Source organism: Acinonyx jubatus, chromosome X, assembly GCF_027475565.1.
Source record: "Acinonyx jubatus isolate Ajub_Pintada_27869175 chromosome X, VMU_Ajub_asm_v1.0, whole genome shotgun sequence".
Classification (NCBI taxonomy): Eukaryota; Metazoa; Chordata; class Mammalia; order Carnivora; family Felidae; genus Acinonyx; species Acinonyx jubatus.
In genome coordinates this window covers 4330907-4355335 of record NC_069389.1, presented here as the reverse complement: position 1 = coordinate 4355335, position 24429 = coordinate 4330907, and the positions used below count along the sequence as shown (strand labels likewise).

At 50.0% G+C, this 24429-nt stretch overlaps 1 protein-coding gene across 4 annotated transcripts in view; it reads left to right on the top strand.

The window, feature by feature from the left end:
- Positions 1-24429, top strand: part of PUDP (pseudouridine 5'-phosphatase) — a 374053-nt gene that overhangs the window by 56303 nt on the left and 293321 nt on the right. For all 4 annotated transcript variants that reach the window (XR_008289993.1, XR_008289994.1, XR_008289992.1 and 1 more), the window contains exon 3: positions 7007-7236. Coding sequence is in view for 1 of the 4 variants with exons in the window: in XM_027050621.2 (XP_026906422.2) it covers positions 7007-7236 (230 nt within the window). In the remaining 3 variants the exon portion in view is untranslated. The remainder of the gene's footprint in view (positions 1-7006; positions 7237-24429) is intronic.

Genomic DNA, 24429 nt, shown 5'->3' with positions numbered 1-24429 from the left:
TCAGGTGCGCCCAAATATGGCATGGGGCCGATGGAAATTCCAGGCTCCTGCGCTGTGTTCAGAGTGAAGCATCACTTGGAAGGAGAGCCCTTCCCGGAATTGTCATCACCCAAAAGCGGCCTGTCCCTCAAATCCTGCATCCTGGCACGAGGGCAGAAGGTGCGGTCATCTCCATCACCGTCCCCATACTTAGGACAGAAGGAGTTAGAATCCACCCGTGGGAGGGCTGTGCACACAGTGTGAGTCACTACTGGTTTGTCTCCCCCTGGGGCTGTGAACACACAGCCTGTGGGTGTTCATCACGAGGCTTGGACTAGAAAAATCAGGTTAGAGTCCAGGCAGTGCCGAATGTCTCCTGGGAGTGAGGACAGGTGTCAGAGACCCCTGTGGACAACTACTGCCCCACCATCTCCGGGGACCTTCCACGCCTCCCTGCTGTTGACCCCTGGAGGGGGGGAGGGGTTGACCCCTAGAGGCGCGGGGGGCGGGGAGGGGGCTGCCTCTTGCTACCTCTTTGGAGTCGGTGGCTAGAGGAGGGGCCTCTGCTACTGAAATAGACAGCAACTGGGAAGCTCTGTGTTCCTTTGTGTGTTTTCTTTCCTTGGGCTTTCTGCTTGACCGACCGGTAACAATTTCTGGAGTATCCCCGCCTGCACATTTTTTCGCTTTCACGATTGTGAATTTCGCCTCTTCTCAGGGTCAGGTCCCCAGTTTCTGGCCTCCTACACTGCCTGTGCCACCCTGGGTCCGTGTATTAGCTTCCTGCAGGTACTGTAGAAAATGACCATCAACCTGGTGGCCTCCAACAACAGAAATTTGTGTTCCCACAGCGCGGGAGACTGTGAGAAATCCAGAATCAGGTCTTCGCGGGACCATACGCTCTCCTGAGGCTTAGGGGAGGATCCTTCCTTGTTTCTGGGGACTCCAGGCATTGATGGCCTTGTGGCTGCGTCCCTCCAATCCCTCCATGTGTCTACACACAGCCTTGTCCCTGTCTCTCCTCCTCTCTTATGGGGACACAGTTGCTATGATCTGAATGTTTGTGCCCCCTACAAAATTCATAGATTGCATTCCTCAGTCCCCCAGTATATAGGTATTAGAAGGTAGGGCTGTCACAAAGTGGTCAGGTCGGGAGGGTGGAGCCCTCACCAGTGGGATTAGTGCCTTTATAAAAGAGACCCATAAAGCTACCTCACTCCTTCTACCTTGTGAAGACACAGTGACAAGCTGATTGTCTGTGGACCAAGAAGGCCTCACCAGCTGTGGAGTCAGTCTAGCTTCTTCCTCTGTCCTGACGCCCAGCCTCTGAAAGTCTGAGAAATAAATGTGTGTTTATAACCACCCAGTCTGGGCTCGTGTTGTTGCAGCCCAAACAGACTAAAACAGCAGCTACTGGATGTATCCGGGATGATCTTATTCTCAACATCCTTCATCATCTCTGCGAAGATCGTTTGTTTTCAAATAAGGTCACGGGCGCTGGGGTTAAGACTTGGACGTATCTTTTTGGGGAGCAGCAGTCAAGCCACTATACTCAATCCCAGGCCTTTAATCTGTAACATCAAGGTGTTAGCCTGCTTGCCTTCCAGGCGATTGTGAAAGCCACCTTCTGGGAGAGCCCTTTACACGTGGGCGGGTCGAGGTGAGCAGGGGCCATGCCTTGTCAACAGAATACATGTGTGGAAGGTCTAGGCTGGGCACAATCCTGCACCGTGTCCCTGTTCCCAGGACAGGGTTGGGGTCTGCTTTGCTTATGGGTAGCTACCTGGCGTTCATCAACAGACCATATGGCCTGGCCCCAGTGGCACATGCCATCATCTTCCTAGGTGTCCTTCTAGACAAATCTAGACTTAGTGCCCACTCCACAGTTCCTAACGGCGTGCACATTTTTGTAGAGTCTCGTCTCCCCCACGTGGTTAACTTCTCACTGGAGGTGTTTGTGTTTAGCGTAAAGTGCTTCGCCCGAGGCCAGAGCTGGTAGTAGGGTGTCCGTGGATATATCTCAGTGAATTCCAGAGAAATTCTTTAAAGAGCTCGTGTCAGCTCTCAATCTTTTCTACATTTTTCCTTTTCCAAATCCATTTTAATGGCAGCATCCGTGTTTTCTCTCATCGATCTTGGGTCTTTAGGATGAAGTTTTAGGGAAGCGTCCTTCCTATCAAGACTGCTGATAATTCACATTTCTTACTTCTTCCTGTGTAGATTAATCCTTTGAGAGCTGATTCTTCGCAGCAATAGTTATCTGTCTTTCTGCCTTTCCCTTAAACCGACTTAAGCACACCATGGGCCAGAAGCTGTTAGCTGGATTTCATTTATATACTTAACTAACCAGCTTCTCTGCAGGACAGAACTCCATTTACATTTTTAGTCTTTGACTTCTTGGGGGCAGTGACTGAATAAGAGAAACTTGGCATCCAGTGGTTAAAGGGTACAAAAGTTTTTTTAAGGAGTCAGCCAATTATACACCCAGAGAGATTTGAATTTCTTTCTTTCTTAGTGACTGTGTCCCAGACTTTAGGTGATGGTGATGATGATGACAGTAGCCAGCATTTATTTGGGGACTTCCTGTAAGGCTTGTCAAGTTGTCACCCCACTGGTTTTACGTGCGTGACTCCCCGTGTGCACGCCTGTACAGCAGCTGCACAGGGAGAGCACGTCATTGCTGTTTGAGAGGTGACAACATTGAACAGGAGGAGGACACATGTTTGTGTGATGTCCCACCCGGAGGGCTGTGGTCTCTTCCCTTCACCCTCTTCTCAGCCACTTTCAAGGAGCTCAGTGTGCTGTGGCTCATTTAAAAAAAAAATTTTTTTAATGTTTATTTATTTTTGAGAGAGAGACAGAGTTCGAGCAGGGGAGGGGCAGAGAGAGAGGGAGACACAGAATCTGGGGCAGGCTCCAGGCTCCGAGCTGTCAGCACAGAGCCCGACGTGGGGCTTGAACTCAAGCGCGGCAAGATCATGACTGAGCCACCCAGGCGCCCCTGGCAGTTTTATTTTTAAGATTAACAATACTCACCTTCAATTACTATATCCATAGTTTTGTAATTGGCCATGTTTTTATCATGAGCATTCTTTTGTGCCATCCATCAGTTAAGTAAATGTTTTTAATTGAAATTTAGCTAATAGATTTAATCCATGATATTAATCAGTAGTTGTTACAAACTGGGTGAGTGTTTAGGCATCTTTATACTTTCAACTAATGTATTCTAACTGCGTAGACACTGACTCTAAAAAAGACTTGAACACTGGTTGAAACCGTTTTTAAGTGTGAAGGTGTTATAACATGAGATGTATGGATGTGTGTTTTTCTTGTCTCGCTATTGTCCGTTCTGGTATCAGAGAAGTATTTGGTCTCATGACATGAGTTGGGACCTGTTCCCTCCTATTTTCTGAAAAGTTTGTTCAGAATTGGTATTACTTCTTTCTCAAGTGTTTGGTAAGTTCACCAACGAGGCCATTCAATCCTAGATACAGGAAGGTTTTTAACTATGAATTCTCTACTATGAATTGGGCTGTTCAGGTTATTACTGGCTTCTTGAGTGACCTTTTTATCTTTCAAAGAATCTTTCTATTTCATCTAAGTTATTAAATGCGTTGGCACAAAGTTGCTCGTAATAGTAGTTGTTAAGACTTTTAATGACTTTAAGGATCTGTGATGATGTCCTCTGATTACTGGAACTGGTAAATTTGGATCTTCCTTCTTTTTACTTGATTAGTTTGGCTAACAATCGGCCAATTACATTGAAGTTTTTTAAGATGCAGCTTTTGGTTTATGGGATTATCTATCTGTATTCTCTTTTATGCTGTTTCATTGATTGCCTCCCTCTCTCTCTTTTTTTTTTTTTTTTTTTTTTTTTTTGCTTTAACTTGACTTTGCCCTTTCCGTCACTTTCTTGGGGTAAAAGCTTTAATCATTGGTCTTCATTCTTCCAGTTTTTTAGAGGACTGATTTGAGACCATCTTCTTCTGTAAGACAAACATTTAGTGCCATAAGTTTTTTTCTAAACACTGTTTTAGCCACATCTGCAGAATTTTAACATGCTATCTTTTTGTTCTCTACAAAATATTGTCTAATTTCCCTTTTTGACTTCATCTTTGACTCATGTCTTACATAGAAATGTGTTACTTAATATCCGTTTTTTTTATTTTCCATATACCTTTCAGTTATCAATGCCTATTTTAATTCTTTCATGGTCAGAGAACATATTTTGTTTGATTTCAATCATTTTAAAATGTTTTAGAATTTTTTATAGCTCATGGATTCATGTTCTGTCTTGTTGAGTGTTCCACATGTCCTTGAAAATAATTTGTATTCCGCTGTCTTGGGTGATGCGTCATGTAAATGTCAATTCAGTTAAGTTTGCTTGATAATGTTTTTGAAGTCTGCTGTATCCTTACTTTCTATTTGTTCCATCAGTTACTGACAGAGGAATTTGAAACTTGAGTTTGTTTCTCCATTCAGTTCTATTAGTTTTTGCCTTATGTGTTTTGAAGCTCTGTTATTTGATGCATATACATTTGGAATTATGTCTTGTTGATGAATTGACCTACTTGTCATTATGACATGTCCCTAGTTATCTCTGAGAACCGTCATTCACTGTTCTAAAGTGCACTTGTTTGCTATTAATGTAGCTACCCAATCTTTTGATTAGTAGTTACATAATGCGTGGTTTTTAATCCATTTTTTTTAACCTGTCTGAATATAATTAAAGTAAGTTTTCTGCAGATAGCATGTAACTGCATATCACTTTTGTTTTTGTGTTATTTTTTTCCGTTCTAACTTGGGCATATGTATAATGTGTATACACCTTCTATAAGGTCATGATCTGCTAATTCCTTCATCTCAGCCATTTCTCTGTCCATTTCTATTCATTGCTTTTTGTTCCTGGCCATACACTGTGTTTGTGTGCTTTTGTATGGGCATGGTAACTTTTTTTTTTTTTGGGGGGGGGGGAGAACACAAGCAGGGGAGGGGCAGAGAGAGGGGGACATAGGATCTGAAGTGGGCTCTGCACTGACAGGCTGATAGTAGCCAGCCTGATGTGGGTCTCGAACTCATGAACTGCAAGATCATGACCTGAGCTGCAGTCTGATGCTCAACTGACTGAGCCACCCAGGCGTTACAAGGCATGGTACCATCTCGATTGGATGTCAGACATTATGAATGTCACATCCAGTGGAGTGCTGGATTTTGCTTTCTTTTTCAAAAAGTTTTAACATTGTCCTCGCACAGAGTTAAGACCCACACCTTCCTTTGAACATCTCAGAACTGTTTCTCTTAAGGGTCAGGCACTTGACATTATTTGTTGCTTTTGTGAACAGTTTTAGGTGTTTGAACACAATAACCATGTCTATCTTTTCTGTTGCGACTAAGAAAGTAGGAACATGGCCTCATGCAGTTACCGAAATAGTAATGATTACACAATTTAAAAATATTACGTTAGGGGTGCTCGGGTGGCTCCTTGGGTTAAGTGTCCGGCTCTTGATTTTGGCTCAGGTCATGATCTCCTGGGCTGTGGGTTCAAGCTCCATGTCGGACTCAGCACTGACGACACGGAGCCTGCGTGGGACTCTCTCTCTCCCTGTCTCTCTGCCCCTCCCCTACTTGCGCGCTCCCTCAAAATAAACAAACATTAAGGTAAAAGACAATGAAATAAAAATCATTGTGGGTGATTAGTGCTGTGTGTGGATTTAGACGTTACTGTCATAATCAAAATGGGTTTAAGGCGGAAAGGTACTGTTGTGGTTGACAGGTTTCTGATATGCGCCCTTTGTCCACTGGCTGTGGGCACGGCGATATGGCCCTACATGTTCCCTGTATGTGTGCTCAGCGGTGTTACCGTGCGCGTTCCCTTCCCCATGTCTGTGTCCAGTGGTATTACCCTACGCGTCCCCTGTCCCGTGTCTGTGCGCAGCGACATCTCCCTCCGCGTCCCTTGCCCTGTGTCTGTGCGCAGTGGCGTCTCCGTCCACGACCCCCGCCCCGTGTGTGTATGTGTGCAGCGACATCTCCCTCCGCGACCCCTGCCACGTGTCTGTGCGCTGCGGCATCACCGTATGCGTCCCCCGTGTCTGTGCCCAGCGGCCTGTCCCTCCGCGACCCCTGCCACGTGTTTGTGCCCTGTGGCATTGCCATATGCGTCCTCCGTGGCTGTGCGCAGCGCAATCTCCCTCCGCGACCCCTGCCACGTATCTGTGCCCTCCAGCATCACTGTATGCGTCCCCCATGTCTGTGCGCAGCGCTATCTCCCTCCGTGACCCCCTGCCACGTGTTTGTGCGCAGAGACGTCTCCCTCCGCAACCCCTCACGTCTGTGCGCAGTTGCGTCTCCCTCCGCGTCCCATGTCTGTCCGCGGTGGCATCTCCCTCCGCGACCCCGGTCCTCCTCGCAGTTAGCGTGGCGAATCGTGCTTTCACGTGCCGCGCTGCTGGTCTTGCTCAGCCGCGTTAAGCACAGTCTGGTGTCTGCGCTGCTCCTCACCGGCTGCTGCTGCAGCTTCCCACCGGCTCCCGCCTTTGCGCGGGACCTGTGCTCCAAGGCCCTTCCTGCTTTCCCGTCGCCAGCAGTGTGAGCAGAGATTGAATTGCTTTCAGTGGAATAGGGGCTTTTCGCAGAACACGCGAGCAGCGCAACCATTGCCAGTTTATCGCGAAAGGAAAGGAGAGGAAACGGAACCTGGGCCGCCAAGCAGGGACACCTCCCTGGGCTCACCCCGCCTGCTTTCCACGGTTCCACAAAAGCGGAAGCAGAGTTTGTTTCCGCTAAAGTTGCCTGTGTTACTCTGGGAAATGCTATCGGGAAGCCCTGAACCGTGCTTGAGTTTTGTGTTGAGGAGGTGTGCTCAGGGCCTCTAAGCACCCGCCCCGTCCGGTCGGTGTCACGTGAGCTCCCTCCCGAGAAGAGGCGGCGGGGGACTCGAGGTCGCGGAGCTAACCCAGGGTCCGCAGGGCGCCTTCTGGCCCCGGTGTCCGCCACCTCTCTCACGGCTTTCCGCCCTCCTCCCCAGGGGTGGAGAGACTGATTCGCCATCTGCGCCGGCACGGCGTGCCCCTGGCCGTGGCCACCAGCTCCAGCCGCGCATCGTTTGACCTGAAGACCGGCAGACACCAGGCCTTCTTCGGCTTGTTTGACCACATCGTGTTGGGGGATGACCCCGAAGTGAGCAACGGGAAGCCACATCCCGACATATTTCTAGTCTGTGCCAAGAGGTTTTCCCCTGCTCCGCCCACCCACCAGGTAAGCCCCGCAGAGGGGAGAAACGGGGGTCGCCCAGGCGGGCTCTGGCCGCTACTCTGGCGCCTTGTGGTCACTGTCGGGCGGCCACGCGGGGACGCCCTTGTGCTCGGAGAGAAGGGCGGGGGAGGGGCCGGGGCAGAGGGGCGCGGGAATAGCACTACAGGTTGTGGGGGAGCGTCTGCCCCCCGCCTCCACCAGGCCAGTGGTCTGGGACTCGCGCACGCTGTCTTTGAGCCCTTACGTTCGCCGTAACGCTCGCTGCAAGACGGGCACGGTGCAGCCAAGGGGCCGTGTGACGATGAGGCTCGACGAGGTCCGTATTTGCAGCGAGCGGACTTCAAGCCACATGCTGATTGCAAGGCAAATGTGAACCCTCAAAACTCACCGTTCTCCCCACATGCTTCTCAAGGGATGTTTTGTTACTGCAGAGTTTGTGCTCGTAGTGACCTTCGGTTTTATCACAGAGTTTCCAGGCTTCTCTTTCTCTACGGGAAGGGGGCACTGGTGGAGTGTGAGCTCCAGTGCCCTGTGTCCACCCTGTGTGGACCGCTTTGGTACGCGGGGTCCACAGTGCAGACCGAGCAAAATGTTGGAAGATCAGAACCGACTGCAGAACCAGTGGGTCGTGTTTGTTCAGCTTTGCTTCACTTCTCTTTGCACTGTTACTGTTAGGATGGACAGCTTAGCCCCCGTGGGGGCTTACGCGGATTCCAGAGGAAGAGGGAGATGCTCTTTAGAGGGGGCGGGCTCAGGTCTGACTGTGCGCCCTTGCAGATTCCAGAATGACCAGGAGAGGGTCTGAGAGAGGGCGGGCTCAGGTCTAACTGTGTGCCCTTGCAGATTCCAGAACCACAGGGAGAGGGTCTGAGAGGAGGAGGGCTCAGGGCTGACTGTGCACCCTTGCAGATTCCAGAACCACCGGGAGAGGGTCTGAGAGGAGGAGGGCTCAGGGCTGACTGTGCGCCCTTGCAGATTCCAGAACGACCGGGAGAGGGTCTGGGAGGGGGCGGGCTCAGGTCTGACTGTGCGCCCTTGCAGATTCCAAAACCACAGGGAGAGGGTCTGAGAGGAGGAGGGCTCAGGGCTGACTGTGCACCCTTGCAGATTCCAGAACCACCGGGAGAGGGTCTGAGAGGAGGAGGGCTCAGGGCTGACTGTGCGCCCTTGCAGATTCCAGAACCACAGGGAGAGGGTCTGAGAGGAGGAGGGCTCAGGGCTGACTGTGCGCCCTTGCAGATTCCAGAACGACAGGGAGAGGGGGTGGCCTCAGAGCTGACTGTGCGCCCTCTCCAGTGGCACCTGTCTCAGCACCTCAGACTGGTCCTCAACTCAGAAGCTCTAAGAACCCCATGTTTTAGGGGACTTGCTATGGGTTTCATGCCTCAGGTATCATTGGTTAAATCATTGGCCATTGGTGATTAAATCCTTGCCCCTGGCGGTTGGGGCCAGATCTAAAAGCTCCCTTTCCTCCAACTGCACCTTGGTCTTTCTGGAAGCCTGCCCTCATCCCAGGCACATCTAAGGACCCAGGTAGTCACTTGATCAGCAGAAACCCCGGTATGGTTGAAACGGGCTTATTACAAAAACAAAAGATGCCCCAGATGCTCAAGAAATTCCAAACGTTTGGGGAGCTCTGTGCCAGCACCCAGGGATGGAGACCAAAATAGGTTTTTTGTAACATCACAGACATAAAGGATCACTGAGTGATTTGGGTACCGTATTCGCAAGGATACACGGATCTGGGCTGATTTCAGTCTCATCCGTGAAGCTAACTCAATAGCAGTTGTATGACAAGGGACGAACCCACGAGCGCCCCGCCCCTGAGCCCCATTCCAGGGCCGCGGGACAGGTTCGGGGTGGACCTTTTGCATGTGCTTCTTGTATCTGGGCGTCCAGGTACCTTCTTCCCAGGAGAGCTGTCCTTTTTCCACCAGGCATGGTGTCCGTTGAAACACGATATCTGTGTGTTTTCACGTGTGTGCGGACCCAGTTTATAAGAAGACACTCGCTGGCCCTCACATACCCCTTTGCTTGAGGCCACTTGCGGAGGGAACACCCAGCTGCGACTGAACACTCAGCCCCACAGCTCCCGTGTTGTCCGTGCATCCCCGTGTCCTTCCCGTCGACAATATTGATTTTAAACTTGTCAAAGGAAAATGAGCACTTGCCTGTCTTTACAGTAATTTATTTCATAAAGTGTTCTAGGCATCACCCTGGTTACTAATCCACACTTGTTTATGCACAGCTCTGTCTTGCAGAAACAAAACCTTTCTGGTCCTGTTTCTTAGGCAAATATATATAGTCAAGGCTTTCCGGGTTTTTCGTCAGGTGTTGTGCATATGGTAAATCTAAAGCAAGATTTGATCAGTCTCCTGGTTGAGGAGACTCTGTACTTGGCTTTTTCTTCTCGTGCAGGAAGCACTTGCAAAGAGGGTTATTGAAATATGAGAAGGTTCTTAGAACGCGTCCGGCTCCTTTCTCTTTGATGCAGCGTGGGTGCAGAAGTCTAGTGAGCCTGCCAAGTTCAGGGGCATTTCGTATGACTGTTAAGTCCCCAGAGAGATTCACGGTTGCAGTCGGGAACGTTTTATGCTGTGGGTGTCATCAAATTAATTAGCTACAGTGGTAGGGATAGAAAGGAGTGAAAAACAAGCAGCGTAAAAGGAGGAAATTAGGTTAAAGCATTAGTTACCGTTTTACCAGGAGAATATGCCTAGCAGAGCTGACGTTACACAAGTTCTCAAACGATTATTTCTGAGTTATGTATGAGTTATTCTTTTGTGCTAAAAATTAGCCAAGGTGGTGCCTTCCCCAAAAAGTCCCTGTGTCCCATCGTCAACACTCTAATGAGTACTCATCGGGTGCGTGCTGGGTACTCTCAGAGACCCTGTGATGTGAGGTCATCTGCCCCGGCGTCCACAGCGCTCGGCCATCTGCAGGCTCCACACCACCAGGCAGGTTGAGGGACAAGCTGGGAGTCGCCCCCAGGCCCTCTGCGTGTGGGAGCTCTCCATTCGACTTTCTAGCCCTAGCTGCTAAGATGCACGTCTGTGGGGCAAAATAAAAACGACAGCATCATTTACACGTCACTTCTGGGCTTGACATTTATTTCACGTGAATCCTAAGATCGATTCCAAGAAGCAGACCAGTCAGTACTTTGCACATTTTAGTTGTCTTGTTTATGTTAAAAGCTGAATTTCAGGGGGTTTTTTTTGTAATTCTTTTTAAAAATTTTTAAAAATGTTTTATTTCATTTTGGAGAGAGAGAGACAGAGCATGAGCAGTGCAAGGGCAGGGAGAGAGAGGGAGACACAGAATCTGATGCACACTGCAGGCTGCAGGCTCTGAGCTGTCAGCACAGAGCCTGACACGGGGCCCGAACCCACAGACCGCAAGATCGTGACCTGAGCCGGAGTTGGGTGCTTCACCAACTGAGCCAGCCGGGTGCCCCTTTTTTATTCCTTTTTAATTTTGTTTTGTTTTCGAGAAGGTTCTGCACATTAAGCGTTCATACACCTAAACGGTAAGAATCTCTCTCTCTCTCTCTCTCTCTCTCTCTCTCTCTCTCTCTCTCTCATTTTACTGTATGTGGTCTTCATCCCCAAAGTCTTCAGAGAGGCGTGGGCTGTCAGGATGTTGCTGCGTGAAAAACTTACTTACCTCCCGAAACGATGGGAAGCAAGCGTATGCTTTTGGCATCAAATTTAAAATTGATTTGGTGGCCAGTTGAGCTCTGCCACACGCTCTGTCTTTTGGGTGATAGGATGTTCCTTAGTCAGTCTCCACTCCCGGCCCCTCTGGGAGAGGCATAGCCGTGCTGGAGCCCCTTCTGGGGGTGAGAAGAGTCTCTGTGCCATCGTCGGCCACCTCCAGGGGCCTTCGGGACCTGCCCGCCTCCAACATCCCTGGCCCGGCCTCAAGACCACTGCCTCCTCCTGTCACCCACAACCACTCAGCACACATACAATGGTGTCAGTATCATTTAATGCCTCCTGCAACATGGTTTACCAGGCCCTCCCTTATTTCATTCAAAAAAAAAAAAAAAAAAAAAGTCAACTATCTCGAATATTCACAGCTACTATCCTTTTATTTCTTCTGTTGCACTGAACCTATGTGTGCTTGGTGCCCCTACTGAGTTTCCACGGAGGAGCTTGCTTGCTTTTCCAAATTCCACTGTCGGGGAGGAAACATTTTTCCTATACTCCCTTAGGTTCTGTGCGGGGTGCCTGTACATTAAACTGACAAGAGACATTAGTAAGAGACAGGACGGATTTTTATTCACATATGGAGGCAGCAGTTCAGAGAAAAATGTGATTCAAGGAGGCAGCTAAAATCTAGGGCTTCTATACCATCTTAATAGGGGTTCGAGGGAGACAGAGGGACGCTTTCAGGAGGACAAATGAGTCTCGGGAAAAATAAATGGGCCCTTGGAACGGGGAGAAGATGTGGTAGCTTTGTGGCAATGTCATAATGTTTAGGCGATTTCTTATCCAGGTGCTGACCTGTGCTCACTTCTCTTCAGCAGCAAGAGTCAACTTTCCCTGGTTGTAAAACTCCCAGGGGGGCCATGGATGAGGGTCGAATTCTTTAGGGAGCCTGTGCTTTTAGAAAGATAAGGAGAATTCAGAAAAAGCGTCTTCCCGCTGCCGTTGACACTCACTTGTCCTCAGTTCCACGTAACTGTAGTCACCGCACCATGTTCTGCACTTTCCTGACCCTCACAGGGTCCCTGGTTTCCTTTGCCGGCCGCCTCGTTGTCACTCACTTCCTTCCTCCCTCCGCTGAACGCTCAGCATCTTGCTGGCCGCCCTCCCTGCCCTCTGCTTGCTGAGCTCCTGTGGTCTCCTCACTTGGCAATAGTCCTGTGTCTGGACGTCATCCCGGACCTCATCCTGTCTTCATCCCGGGCCACCACCCCATGGCCTTCTGACACCACCACATCAGGCACTGTGATCCCACGTAGCCACATGTTTGCCTTCTCTGTCTCACCTTCGGGTCTGCCTGCCCTCCAGCCCACCAGCACGTCTCCTTATGGGACCTCCTGTTTCCCTCCCACGTCTTCCCAGCCCCTTTCCACCCACGTGGCCCCACTGTCCTGCAGATAGAGTCCAGACATCCCATCCGTGACGTCCTCAATGCTAAGGACCTCACACATGCCCCGCTCCTCTTTCCAGACCTTCTACGGCATTGCCCCCAGTGGGAGTGCCTCTCAATAAAAACAGGAGCGCGTTTCTGTCTTCACTTTGGACTGAGTGAGGCAGCCATTCGTAGATTTTTGCGGTTGTCATTACCAAACGGGTGTAGAATACTTCTCTCACAGCACCACGCAGGATTCGCAACCCTCATTACCTGGTATTCAGTGTGATTCATGGGACGACAGAGAGATGTAATCTCCCTGGACGGCGAATACCACGTTGTGTCCCACGCACACGTCTGCCGCGATCGAGTGACTGGGTGTTCGTCTCCGTTTCAGAGTCAACTATTGTTAGTAATTGCTCTTGGTGTTGGCCCGGCACCGTCCGATCGGCTGAACTGAATAAACAAAAGTCGTGGCAGCACCATTGTCCCTCGCAATTAGAGAGACCGTGCACGCAGCAGGAGCTCCGCGCTCCGTGTACATGTGATGTTTCTGTGCAGTGTTGTTGCAGGTCACTCCCGGGAAACACATCGCTAAGCAGCTGATTTTTTTCTCGGTGTTTAGATTCACGCACGCAGACGCATATGTCAAACCCAGCGTAAACCACAAAGTGGTATGCCCGGAGCGACTTTTGTTCCCGTGATTTGCGACATTACTGGAGGGGCTCCTTCCCAATTGAGACCTATCACGTGGTTGTGCCACCACAGCTGCCTAGCGGGTCCCTCCGTTCTGTGTGTGATTGTGCGTGAGGCTGTGGGATCTTCACGTATCAGCAATTTCCGAGAATGATAGCTCTCATTAGCCATAACACCACTTGGAGGCTAACCTGTCTGCATAAAGCCACCTCGCTCCTAGGGAAAATTGGACACGAGATCAGATGTTTGAAAGGACGGCATTGTACCTGGCATTTCTGAAAAACGAACTAAGCAGTCATGCAGAGAAGTAATTCTTACCAGACATCAGCAGCAGTGTGGACGGGGAGGGCACCCGTCACTTCCAGGCATGAGCAGTAGTGTGGATGGGGAAGGCAGTAGTCACTTCTAGTCGTGAGCAGCAGTGTGGACGGGGAGGGCACCCGTCACTTCCAGACGTGAGCAGCAGTGTGGACGGGGAGGGCAGTAGTCACTTACAGACGTGAGCAGCAGTGTGGACGGGGAGGGCAGTAGTCACTTACAGACGTGAGCAGCAGTGTGGACGGGGAGGGCACCCATCACTTCCAGAACTCAGAAGTAGTGCTGGAACAATGACAGCCATCGTGGTCCTACAGATTCCTCCTTAAACCCCTGCCTTTCCAGTGTTTCTCACTACTGTGATAGTGCTCTGACTCCCTGTCCTGTCCCACACGCCTCCCCCACTGCGGCGTGAAGGGGAAACCAGTCAGCCTGGCCACTCTGTCCCTCTCTGGTCCCTGCTGGATTCCATGTTCGCCTTCTTTGCGTTAGCACGTCACGGAGGGAGAAATCTCTGCGAGGCTCCTTTGCGATAATAAACGACATGGTTGAGAAACACTGGATTCGTTACAATCTGGGTTAAATAAATAGTGAGTGAGTAATCCCTAACAGTTTCCAAGGATGGCCTTTAACAAATTCAACGGTGATTTTTTGTTGTTGTTTTTTTTTTAATGTTTATTTTTGAGACATAGAGATAGAGTGTGAGCAGGGGACAAACACTGAGAGTAAGACACAGAATCCGAAGCAGGCTGCAGGCTCTGAGCTGTCAGCACAGAGCCCGACGTGGGGCTCGAACTCACAAACTGTGAGATCATGACCTGGGCTAAAGTCAGACACTTAACTGACTGAGCACCTCAGGCACCCCTGTTTCTTTTTCTTTTAAGGCTGTGCAAACTAGGATGTGTCCCCATCACTTTGTGTGTTTAATCCTAGGGGAGTAGGTCATCTTGAGTTGGCTGAGGGCTGTGGCATTTTTACCTCTGAATCCCTGTGCCCTGGGAACCCCATCCCAGGCCAACAAGGACAGCTGTCCACCTGCTTAAGACCAGACGTGGCAACAGCTTTGTGCAAACTATCCATGAGAGGATCCCAGTGCTGGGGGGTGCAGGGGGCCTTGGACTAGTTATTCTGGAACACTCTCCTGCTTCTGGACATCTGCAGCCCCATCACGTATCTTGTCCATCAGTGGGTTGAATGTGCAATCCCTCCTCGTTTTCGACAACAGAGCATCGTCCCCCAGGTGAGGGCACAAGGAAGGCGGTGGTGAATGTTGCCCAAATAAACCAGATTGCCCATTGGGATGGGAATTTCTCGCCAGGTTCCTTTGTGTAAGCTGTCACCTAATTAGCATATAGTGTTCCTTGATACTTGGGGGAGGAATATGTGATTTATCTGATTAGGTGAACACGTCTTCGCATAGCTAAGTATACTTGCAAAGCCTTCCCTGTGACTTGTGAGGCTTGACCTAGGACTAGTCGCCTGTAGTCTTTGGGGTCATCGCTCGCAACTCTGGACACGGCATTGCTCGGCGCCCTCTCCCAGGACCCAGATATGGAGCCAGGAAGGATGTGGCCCCACGCTTATCAGGGAGCACGCACAATCCTTTTCCCCTCAGGGCAGGACCATGGTCTCCTTTCCCCTGCTGCCTGTCCACGGGGCTCTGCCCTCACCTCCTGCAGGCCTTATCTGGTCCTTGCAGGTGGCTCCCACATGTCAGAGCCTACAAGGAGGCTGCATCGAACCCTCTGACACTTGAAATCTCTGCGTCCGCAGCATCTCTGTGATTCCAGCCAGAGAAAGTGTCCTGCTTTTTAGGGAACACCTGGTTAGACCAGACCCACCCATTCCACCCAGGACACCCGCCCTATCTTTAGGTCCAGAACCTGAATCCTGTGTGCAGATCCCCTTTGCCATTTGAGGGGCCACAGTCCCAGGTTCCCGTCAGTTAGGCATGGACACCTTTGGGGGCCATCCTGCCCTCCGCCGTGTCTATGCTTCATTTCAGTTTTCCCACTTATACAATGCAGATGGGACTATGCGGGTGTGTTAGGGGTATCGTGGGTGGCTCAGTCGATTAAGCGTCTGACTTCAGCTCAGGTCGTGATTTCACGGTCTGTGAGTTCGAGGCCCGCTTCAGGCTCTGTGCTGACAGCTCCGAGCCTGGAGCCTGCTTCGGATTCTGTGTCTCCGTCTCTCTCTGCCTCTCCCTGCTTGTGCTCTGTCTCTCCGTCTCTTTTTCTCTTTCTCTCTCAAAAATAAATAAACGTTAAAAAAAAATTTTTGAAAAGGATGTGTCGAAATCACATTGGCATCAGGAATACAGCAACTCCGAGCCCCTTGGGCTTGGGCTTTCTCCCACGGCTCCTTCTTTGCTGGTTCTCGATGGTTGTCTAGGGGTTCAGATACCTCATTCCTCTAGGGTCCTGTTGCTGACCCACTAGTGCTCGCCCCCAGGTCCTGAGGTTCTGGTCAGGAGAAGGCTGGTGTCGCACTCACAGGACTGGTTCTAGCGCATTCGACTGCTAATTCAGTCTGGGCGACGTGTGGCTGAGCGAGAGTCTGAGCTCCTAACTGCCACCTGTTACTACAGGGGAGAGACTGCTTCAGAAGCTGAAAAGGTCAAAACTTGCAAGGTAAACCCCGTGGAAGGTCCAGGGGTTCTCCTACAAGTGCCTCGGGCAGAGGCAGGAGGCCTGTGTCAGGTGCTGAGTGTCCTCTGCCCGGTCTTAGAGAAGCAGAACACCCAAGTGTGGTTCTGTGATTACGCCTACAGCTGTCAACAGGATTTGGGTCCCCTCGGAATCTTAGCAAGAAATACTCCCCCACATGCCATTTGCAGACCCCAGGAAGAGCCTTGGAGAGGTGGGGCTTGCCTTTTATACTCCGGAGAGTTTCTCCTGACCTGTATGGAGCCAGAACCCCTCTGTTCCCCACCCGACTTCGGGGCTGGGACGCCTTCTCCACAGCATCCTCTGGGCTGTGCCCAGCACTGCCTACTCCGTGTGCCAGCATTGAGACGACATTTGCATTCTCTTCTCTAAGGAACAAGGAAGGACGGGACAGGTCAGCTCTCTGGTGACCTAACCGTGTGGCCCTGTGGCTCCTTTTGTGCTGGACGCTCGGTGGAGCCCACACCTGAGCTGGCAGGGGAGGGAGGGTGGGCATCCCAGGGCTCCTTACCTTTTCACTCACTCTCTTTCCTAATGAAACACAACGTACTTCCTCCGTGTTGTGACAGCCAGCTTGGACTGCCCGAGCAAACCCCACACACTGGGTGGCTTGAGCAACGGCATTTGTGGTCTCTTCCAGTTCTGGCGGCTGGGACTTCAAGATCAGGGAGCTAACGGGGTCGACAGTTGTAGGCGTAATCACAGAACCACACTTGGTTTCCTGCTTCTCTAAGAAGCTTCTGTAAGAATCCTCCAGGATTCTTCGTCCTCACGTGCCTTTTCCTCTGAGCGTGGGAGTGGGGAGCAGAGCAATGTCTCTTCCTCTTCTTATGAGCACACCAATCCTGTCTGATTAGGGCCCCCACGGCCCATTTAACCTTAAAACCCCCCTAAACCCCCTGTCTCCAAACACAGTCATGAACTGGGAATTAGTGTTCACCGTGAATTTGGTGGAGGTCAGCTAAGCCCACGTACAACATGTTTAGGCATACTCGTTATGTCGATGCATCGTCTTCAGGAGGCTGATGTCCAAAGAGGTTAGCTTTTAACGTGTGAAACCAACAATGGCCCAGATGACCCCTGTGTATCCTGAGTATCGTGCAAAGGGGCGAGTAATACCGGAGCGATTTTGCACATTTATTTGTATTATGCATAAAGTAGGAAACGGAAAAAGAGGATTCTGTTGATGGTCTAGAAACTACTAAGACTTCTTTTATCAACGTTAAAACTCCCTTTGAGAGCTTTGCTGGACTTTTCAGTGGTCCCTGACAAATTTGGTGGACACAGAATCTGTGTTATTAAAAGAACATCACACAAAGGTTTCTGAGCTATTTCAGAGTCCTTTGCTCAACAGTTAATTTGCATGCGTACGCTCTAAAATGGACCCTGAGTGCCTTACAACGTACTTTTCCTGAATAAGAGGAGAGAGAATTTCTCAGGAAGCCTCCCACACGTACCTGTGACCACCACGTTACTACAGCCTACATTTCTTTAAAGGTTTCTCAAAAGGTGAAGGAGTCCATGTAGTGGTGGTGTCCATTCATGTACGTACCTTACGACTCTAGAGGATTTGGCTACGGAAATGTTTATGCGAGTACTGGTTTTGTTCTTTGATTTCCAGACCAAAATTAATTGAAGAAGATAGTATGCAAGGTATTTGTCAAAGTACTTGTGAGATGTATCTGAGTCAGACACTGTTTCCTAGGGACCACACCAGAGCTAGAATCTGCTTCACCTACAGGGAGGGGTATGGCTGTTTGGGTAGGTAGGTAGATAGGTAGAGAGAGAGACAGACAGACAGAGAGGGAGAGAGAGAGGGATGGATGATTGATAGACATGATAGGTAGTTAAGTAGATAGATGGATGATGGATAGATGATGGATAGACAGCTGATGGATGATGGATGGTTGATAGATATACGATGGATGGATGGGTAAGATGATAAGTAGATAGACAAGATAGATGGGTAGGTGCATGGGTGGGCAGATGGATAGATAGATAGATAGATAGATAGATAGATAGATAGATAGATAGATAGGATAGGTAGTTAAGTAGATAGATGGATGATGGATAGATGATGGATAGACAGCTGATGGATGATGGATGGTTGATAGATATACGGATGGATGGATGGGTAAGATGATAAGTAGATAGACAGACAAGATAGATGGGTAGGTGCATGGGTGGACAGATGGATAGATAGATAGATAGATAGATAGATAGATAGATAGATAGGATAGGTAGTTAAGTAGATAGATGGATGATGGATAGATGATGGATAGACAGCTGATGGATGATGGATGGTTGATAGATATAGGGATGGATGGATGGATAGATGATAGATAGACAGATAGACAGACAAGATAGATAGGTAGGTGCATGGGTGGACAGATGGATAGATGATAGATAGACAGATAGATAGACAGACAAGATAGATGGGTAGGTGCATGGGTGGACAGATTGATAGATGATTGATAGATAGATAGATAGATAGATAGATAGATAGATAGATAGATAGAATAAGTAGTTAAGTAGATAGATGGATGATGGATAGATGATGGATAGACAGCTGATGGATGATGGATGGTTGATAGACATAGGGATGGATGGATGGGTGGATAAGATAGGTAGATAGATAGACAAGATAGATGGGTAGGTGCATGGGTGGACAGATGGATAGATGATACATAGATAGATAGATAGGTAGTTAAGTAGATAGATGGATGATGGATAGATGATGGATAGACAGCTGATGGATGATGGATGGTTGATAGACATAGGGATGGATGGATGGGTGGATAAGATAGGTAGATAGACAGATAGACAAGATAGATGGGTAGGTGCATGGGTGGACAGATGGATAGATAGATAGATAGATAGATAGATAGATAGATAGATAGATAGGATAGGTAGTTAAGTAGATAGATGGATGATGGATAGATGATGGATAGACAGCTGATGGGTGATGGATGGTTGATAGATATACGGATGGATGGATGGGTAAGATGATTGGTAGATAGACAGATAGATAGACACACAAGATAGATGGGTAGGTGCATGGGTGGACAGATGGATAGATAGATAGATAGATAGATAGATAGATAGATAGATAGATAGATAGATAGATAGGATAGGTAGTTAAGTAGATAGATGGATGATGGATAGATAGTCGACAGACAGCTGGTGGTTGGAAGGATGGATACAATAAGATAGTAATGAATGCATGGTTGGATGAAAGATAGGCAGATGGATGGACAGACAAATAATATAAACAAAAGTACTAATTAATAACAAAATACATGCGAATGTCCATCATTTTAATATTATGTAGAGGTTTATTATTTAAGTAAACATCTAATGAAGTGTATACATATCCATCATCACAATCCTGTGGTACTTATTTATACTAATTCACTGTCTGACAAAGAACATGGAGGTAAATAAAGCAAACCTTAGCTGGGAGCCCCGCTGACTGAGAACACATCACAAATAAAGTTTAAGGCCTTCTTCAAGTTTCAGTGTCTCACGATGTAAGAACTGAGCTCGTTGTTACAAAATTAACGTACAGAATAAAATCTACAAAAAGTCATACAGTGGAAGTTTCAACATAAAAATAGCAGTTTAGTGGAACATTGCCTTTAGGGATTAGATTCAGATCATGCCTGGCTTTTAAATGGTGAATGACCATGGACGCGCCCATGGGAGTACTTAAAATGTGCACACAGACGATCCCGGATTGTCTCTGAGAGTCTTAGAAGTGAACCTGAAGTGACTTGGTATCAGACGTTGGTTCACCAACAAAGGGAGACACTCTGTTCCCCAGAGACGATGTAGTCACATGTGGGAAGTTCGCTAGTTGCAGAGCAGCGTGCAGCCTCAAAGGGACCCCGGTAATTGCCAAACAGACAGCTTTAGTCACCAAACGACATCTCCAGCTGGTCTGGACACTTGTGTCCTGAGGGAGCACAGGTGCAGGGTTGAAGACTGACCCCGCCCACCAAGTGAGGAGGTCCCGTCCCTCTGGGGCCATTGCCACCCTTTCCCTGGCTCCGCTGACCTGAGCTGGTGAGGCGACGTCAGACACACAGAGTCGGTTCCGCCCAACTCGTTCTTTACAAAACGGCCAGTCTTGGTTATCTGATGCTTCTCTTTGAAAGAATAAAGGGCAAGGGCCTTGTGACGCCCCCGCTGGTTCCGGTGACCAGGCTGGGTGAAGACACACACAGATGTCCCCTGACAGGGTGCTGCTCAGCTTACACATCTCCCCCTCTGGGTGGTCAGCCCCCAAAATGACTCACCTCCCAGATAGTTGGAAATGTCATTCTTTCTAAATTAAACCCTTCAGGCTATAGTTTAATTAAGCTCGTCTCCTCTTCCGCAGATGGAATTCAGATACATTTTAGGCTTCAGCTTGTAAAGTGGAAAGAATGTTGGATTATGGAGGCTGGGACTCTTCCTCAATTCTGTCACGTGCATACCCGTTTGACCTTTAGCTTACATGTGAACTTCCCGTGGCTCTGATACCTTCCCGGTGACAAGGACCGGGCTGGGTCACCCGCTGTCCTCTAGCTTGGACACTCTTTGGTCCCTTTGTTCATTTACGTCCTGGGCAGGGACACGTCCACATCTCCCCTAATTTAGCAGGTTGTTCATCAGATAGATGCTCCCTGTTTGCCACGGCACCCCGAGCAGGTGCCTGTCCTCCAACCCCACCCCGTCACAGCCAGGTGCAGTCCTGGTCCTGTCCCCACAGGTGAGAGAAGGATATTACTGCTGCCCGGAAGCTTCCTTGAAGTCATGGGAGCATGTTCTGGAGATCCCACCTCTTGTGCTGTGCTACAAAAAATCGCTACGTGAATTCACATGCACTAAAACACACATACCCACACAGATGTCCATGTGAATTTTGTGGGAGAGAAAGAGAACACGGCAGAACAGGTTCAAAGGTCTCTGGTGCCCCAGCCCTCCTTCCCGCATGCAGCTAAGTGCAGGTAACACAATTCACGTTTTACAGGTGGGTGTGAGTGAGTTTACGGCGCAGCGTAATGAGTCAGCGCAGGGTGGGAAGGGGTAGGTCGGGGCTCACGGAACCCAGAAAGACTTAAAAGAAAGAAAGAGGTAAAGGTCGGTGGAGTGAAACTTTCAGTGAGCTGGGTGGGACAGGTAGAAACCACACGGAGGCGTTTGTGTATTTGAATAAAAAACATTCTTCCTGCTTTTATTTGAGCAGGATCTGAGCTTTGCGTTTCTGGTTTTGTTTAGTTTCAGCATACATCTTTCGATGCTTTTACGTTCTTCGAGTTATGATGAATAGAGTCACTTCAGGGAAATTTCAGAGATTTATTTCTGAATATAGTATGAGTATTCATAAAAGGCCTATAGTATGAGTATTCATAAAATGCCTAGGTGTTTACACGCTGGGCTCTTTCCTCCCACGCGTCCATGGAAATACATGAGATCTTAGGAGTCAAGACACAGGCAGTACAAGGGACACAAAAAGCTTTTGAGACGCTTTTCTAAGTGCTTCGAAATATAGTGGTGCTTGTGCTTTATAGTTCTGCCTCTGCGAAGAAACAGGAAAACGTACAAGTCCAGGAATGATGGCATTGCAACAATCCGGGCCCACACGTGGCTGGCGGTGAAGCCGGTCATGTTGACCTGTCTGTTAACCTGTCCCGCATGGCCGCTCTGATTTTTTTAAAAAAACTTTTAGGTATATTTATTTACTTTGAGAGAGAGCATGAGCAGGGGTGGGGCAGAGAGAGAGAGAGAGAGAGAGAGAGCGAGCCCTAAGCAGGCTCCACAGTGTCAGGACAAAGGCCATTGCAGGCTCAATCTCATGAACCGTGACATCCTGACCTGAGCTGAAATGAAGAGCTGGGGGGGGGGGGGGGTAAGCGACCGAGCCCCCCCGTGTGCCCCCGGCCCCTCTGGTTGACTTGCAGGCACGGAGCTGTCTCCTGCCCCGCACGCGGCTTGCTCCCGCACTAGCCCGCCTTTCCTGCCGAGTGTCCTCCCACTGAGGGAACGCCAGGCTGAGAGGGAGGATCCTCAGGAACTTTCCCTGCGCCGTGCTGAGAGCACCTGGGACGCCTTTCCTCGTCACTCGTGCCCCCTCCTTGTATTTCCCGGGACGCACACAGCGGCGTCTGCAAAGGAGCTCTCAGGCGTGGGCGCTCGATGGCGTTCTGGGTGGGGGACAGAGGCGTGGAGCCCTGTTCGGCAGGTGCCGCGGTTTCTGGGTCTCCCCACAGCAGTGAGCCTCCCAGATGCAGAGTGGACGCTGCTTTTGTGACTTTCGCCAAGCACGGCTACCCCAAGGGATCACCAAAACCTCTTCCTCTCTTCCAGCCGACGTTTCACAGCTGGACTGCACAAAGCTCCCAAATTCTCGGAGGACACAGGGCATAGTTGAAAAACGCGAGGCCGCTGGACGTTTCAGTGCCCATCCCTGACCCCACGTAAAGCAGTCGAGGACATTTAGAATGCAGTGAGGTCATAACTGTAAAAAGGCAGGGACAGAACTGTCACCAGTGGGAAGTCTGAGGAGGAGAGCTAAAAAGACAAGCCTGCCCGTTGTCAGCCCACCCTGCCTCCCGTCTGATGGAGACCGTTGACTCAACAGCAGAAGCAGAGAACTTGAAGAAAAGCCGGAGGCCTTGTTAAGTTCTCGGAAGGAAGGCAGAGGAGCTAAGTGTCCTGTTTGTCCAGTGTGTCTGGTTTCTACTGCTCAAAGCCCCGTCTCCGGGGTAAACCAGCTTAGTCCCTGAAGGTGGCCCCCTGCTGAAGTCGGGGGGTCATTCTGATGCCCAGGAGCTCATTCAGCCCTGGCTTCTGCCCCTGGGGGAGGAGGCCGAGGAGATCTCAGCCCAGCTGGAAGAGAAGGAGCGGGGTAGAAAAGCATACTTGCTACGGAACAGTGCAACAGGAAAGACCGTAGGAGTGCGTGTGTGTGTGTGTGCGCGTGCGCGTGTGCATGCATGAGTGTTGGTGAGTGTGCATGTGTATTTGTGGGTTTCTGTGTGTGCAAGTACCTGCGTGTGCACGTGTGTGTTTGCGAGTTTGAGTGTGCATGCATGCATGCATCTCTGTGAGCGTGGGTTTGCATATCTGAGTGCTGTGACGGTGTAGATGAGTGTGCGTATATATGCCTCTGCGAGTTTCTGTGAGCATATGAGTGTGTACATGTGTGTCCGTGAGGGAGTGTGGGCGTGTGTTTTCCACCGACGTACAGGCATGAGAGGATGCAGAACTTGTAGTTCACGGCACTGACAGTGATGTCCAGGAGCCCCCAGGTCACCAGCGCAGTGAGCTGCGACTACCCGCTGGGGACAAGGTTCTCATGATGAAGGCAGGACACCACGGGCCGGGTGGGTGGATAGGTGTGACCTTGGCATGTGCTGGCACTTGTGAGTCAGCAAAGGACACAGCGGGGACACGAGGAGAGCATCTCGCAGCTGTGACCAGAGCCCTGTCTCCAGAAGTCTGGCCCCTGCAAGAATAGAACATTACCAAGAGAGAATTCATGAAGCTGTTTCCAGATCCCCAGGGAACTTTCTAGATGCGTGTCTCCCCTGTGCAGACAGTGATGTAGGATGACTGGCCGATCGACCGTTGCATGGATGTGAGACGTCTCATTTGGAGAGACTCCTGATGGGAGCCATCCCGTGGTGCTGGTCACATGACGGGATGTCTAGGAGCTGCCTGATAAGCACTGTGCACGGACACCCAATTTTAAATGTAGGCGCCTGGGTGGCTCAGTCGGTTAAATGACCGACTTCACCTCAGGTCGCAGTATCTCGGTTCGTGAGTTCGAGCCCCGCATCGGGCTCTGTGCTGACGGCTCGGAGCCTGGAGCCTGCTTCCAATTCTGTGTGTCCCTCTCTGTCCCTCCCCTACTCGTGCTCTGTGTCTGTGTCTCTCAGAAATAAACATTAAAAAAAACCGTGGGTGCCTGATGGGGTGGCAGTCACCCCGATGACGAGGTGGGTTCGCACGGTGACCTGAAGGAGACATCACACGTGGCGGCACGCGGCTTTGGAGCCGAGAAACTTTTGTCGCACGCCTCAGCCCAGTACAGGCTCAGCCTTTCACGCCAGCACTGTAACCATTCAGTTCCCAAAGTGCACAGCCTGACACACCACCAGCCATGAAGTGCGCTTGCATTTAAAAAGCGTGTCTCATGTGCCCACACGATTTACTCTCCTGCTCTGAATGTTCAACTGTTGAAGGAACAGCTTCCTGGGATGCCAATAAAACAAAGTTTGACACCCGGCCTCCCTCTTTCCCGCCCCGCTGAGCCACATTTCGGTACGGAAACCTGTCCCCTCCAAAGTAGCAGCTGTGCGAAGCCCCACAGGACCACGCTTGCGAACGGGCATGCTGGCCTCACCCACCGTGCCAGACTGGAAAGCCTGCACCTCGTTTCCGTCTCGGT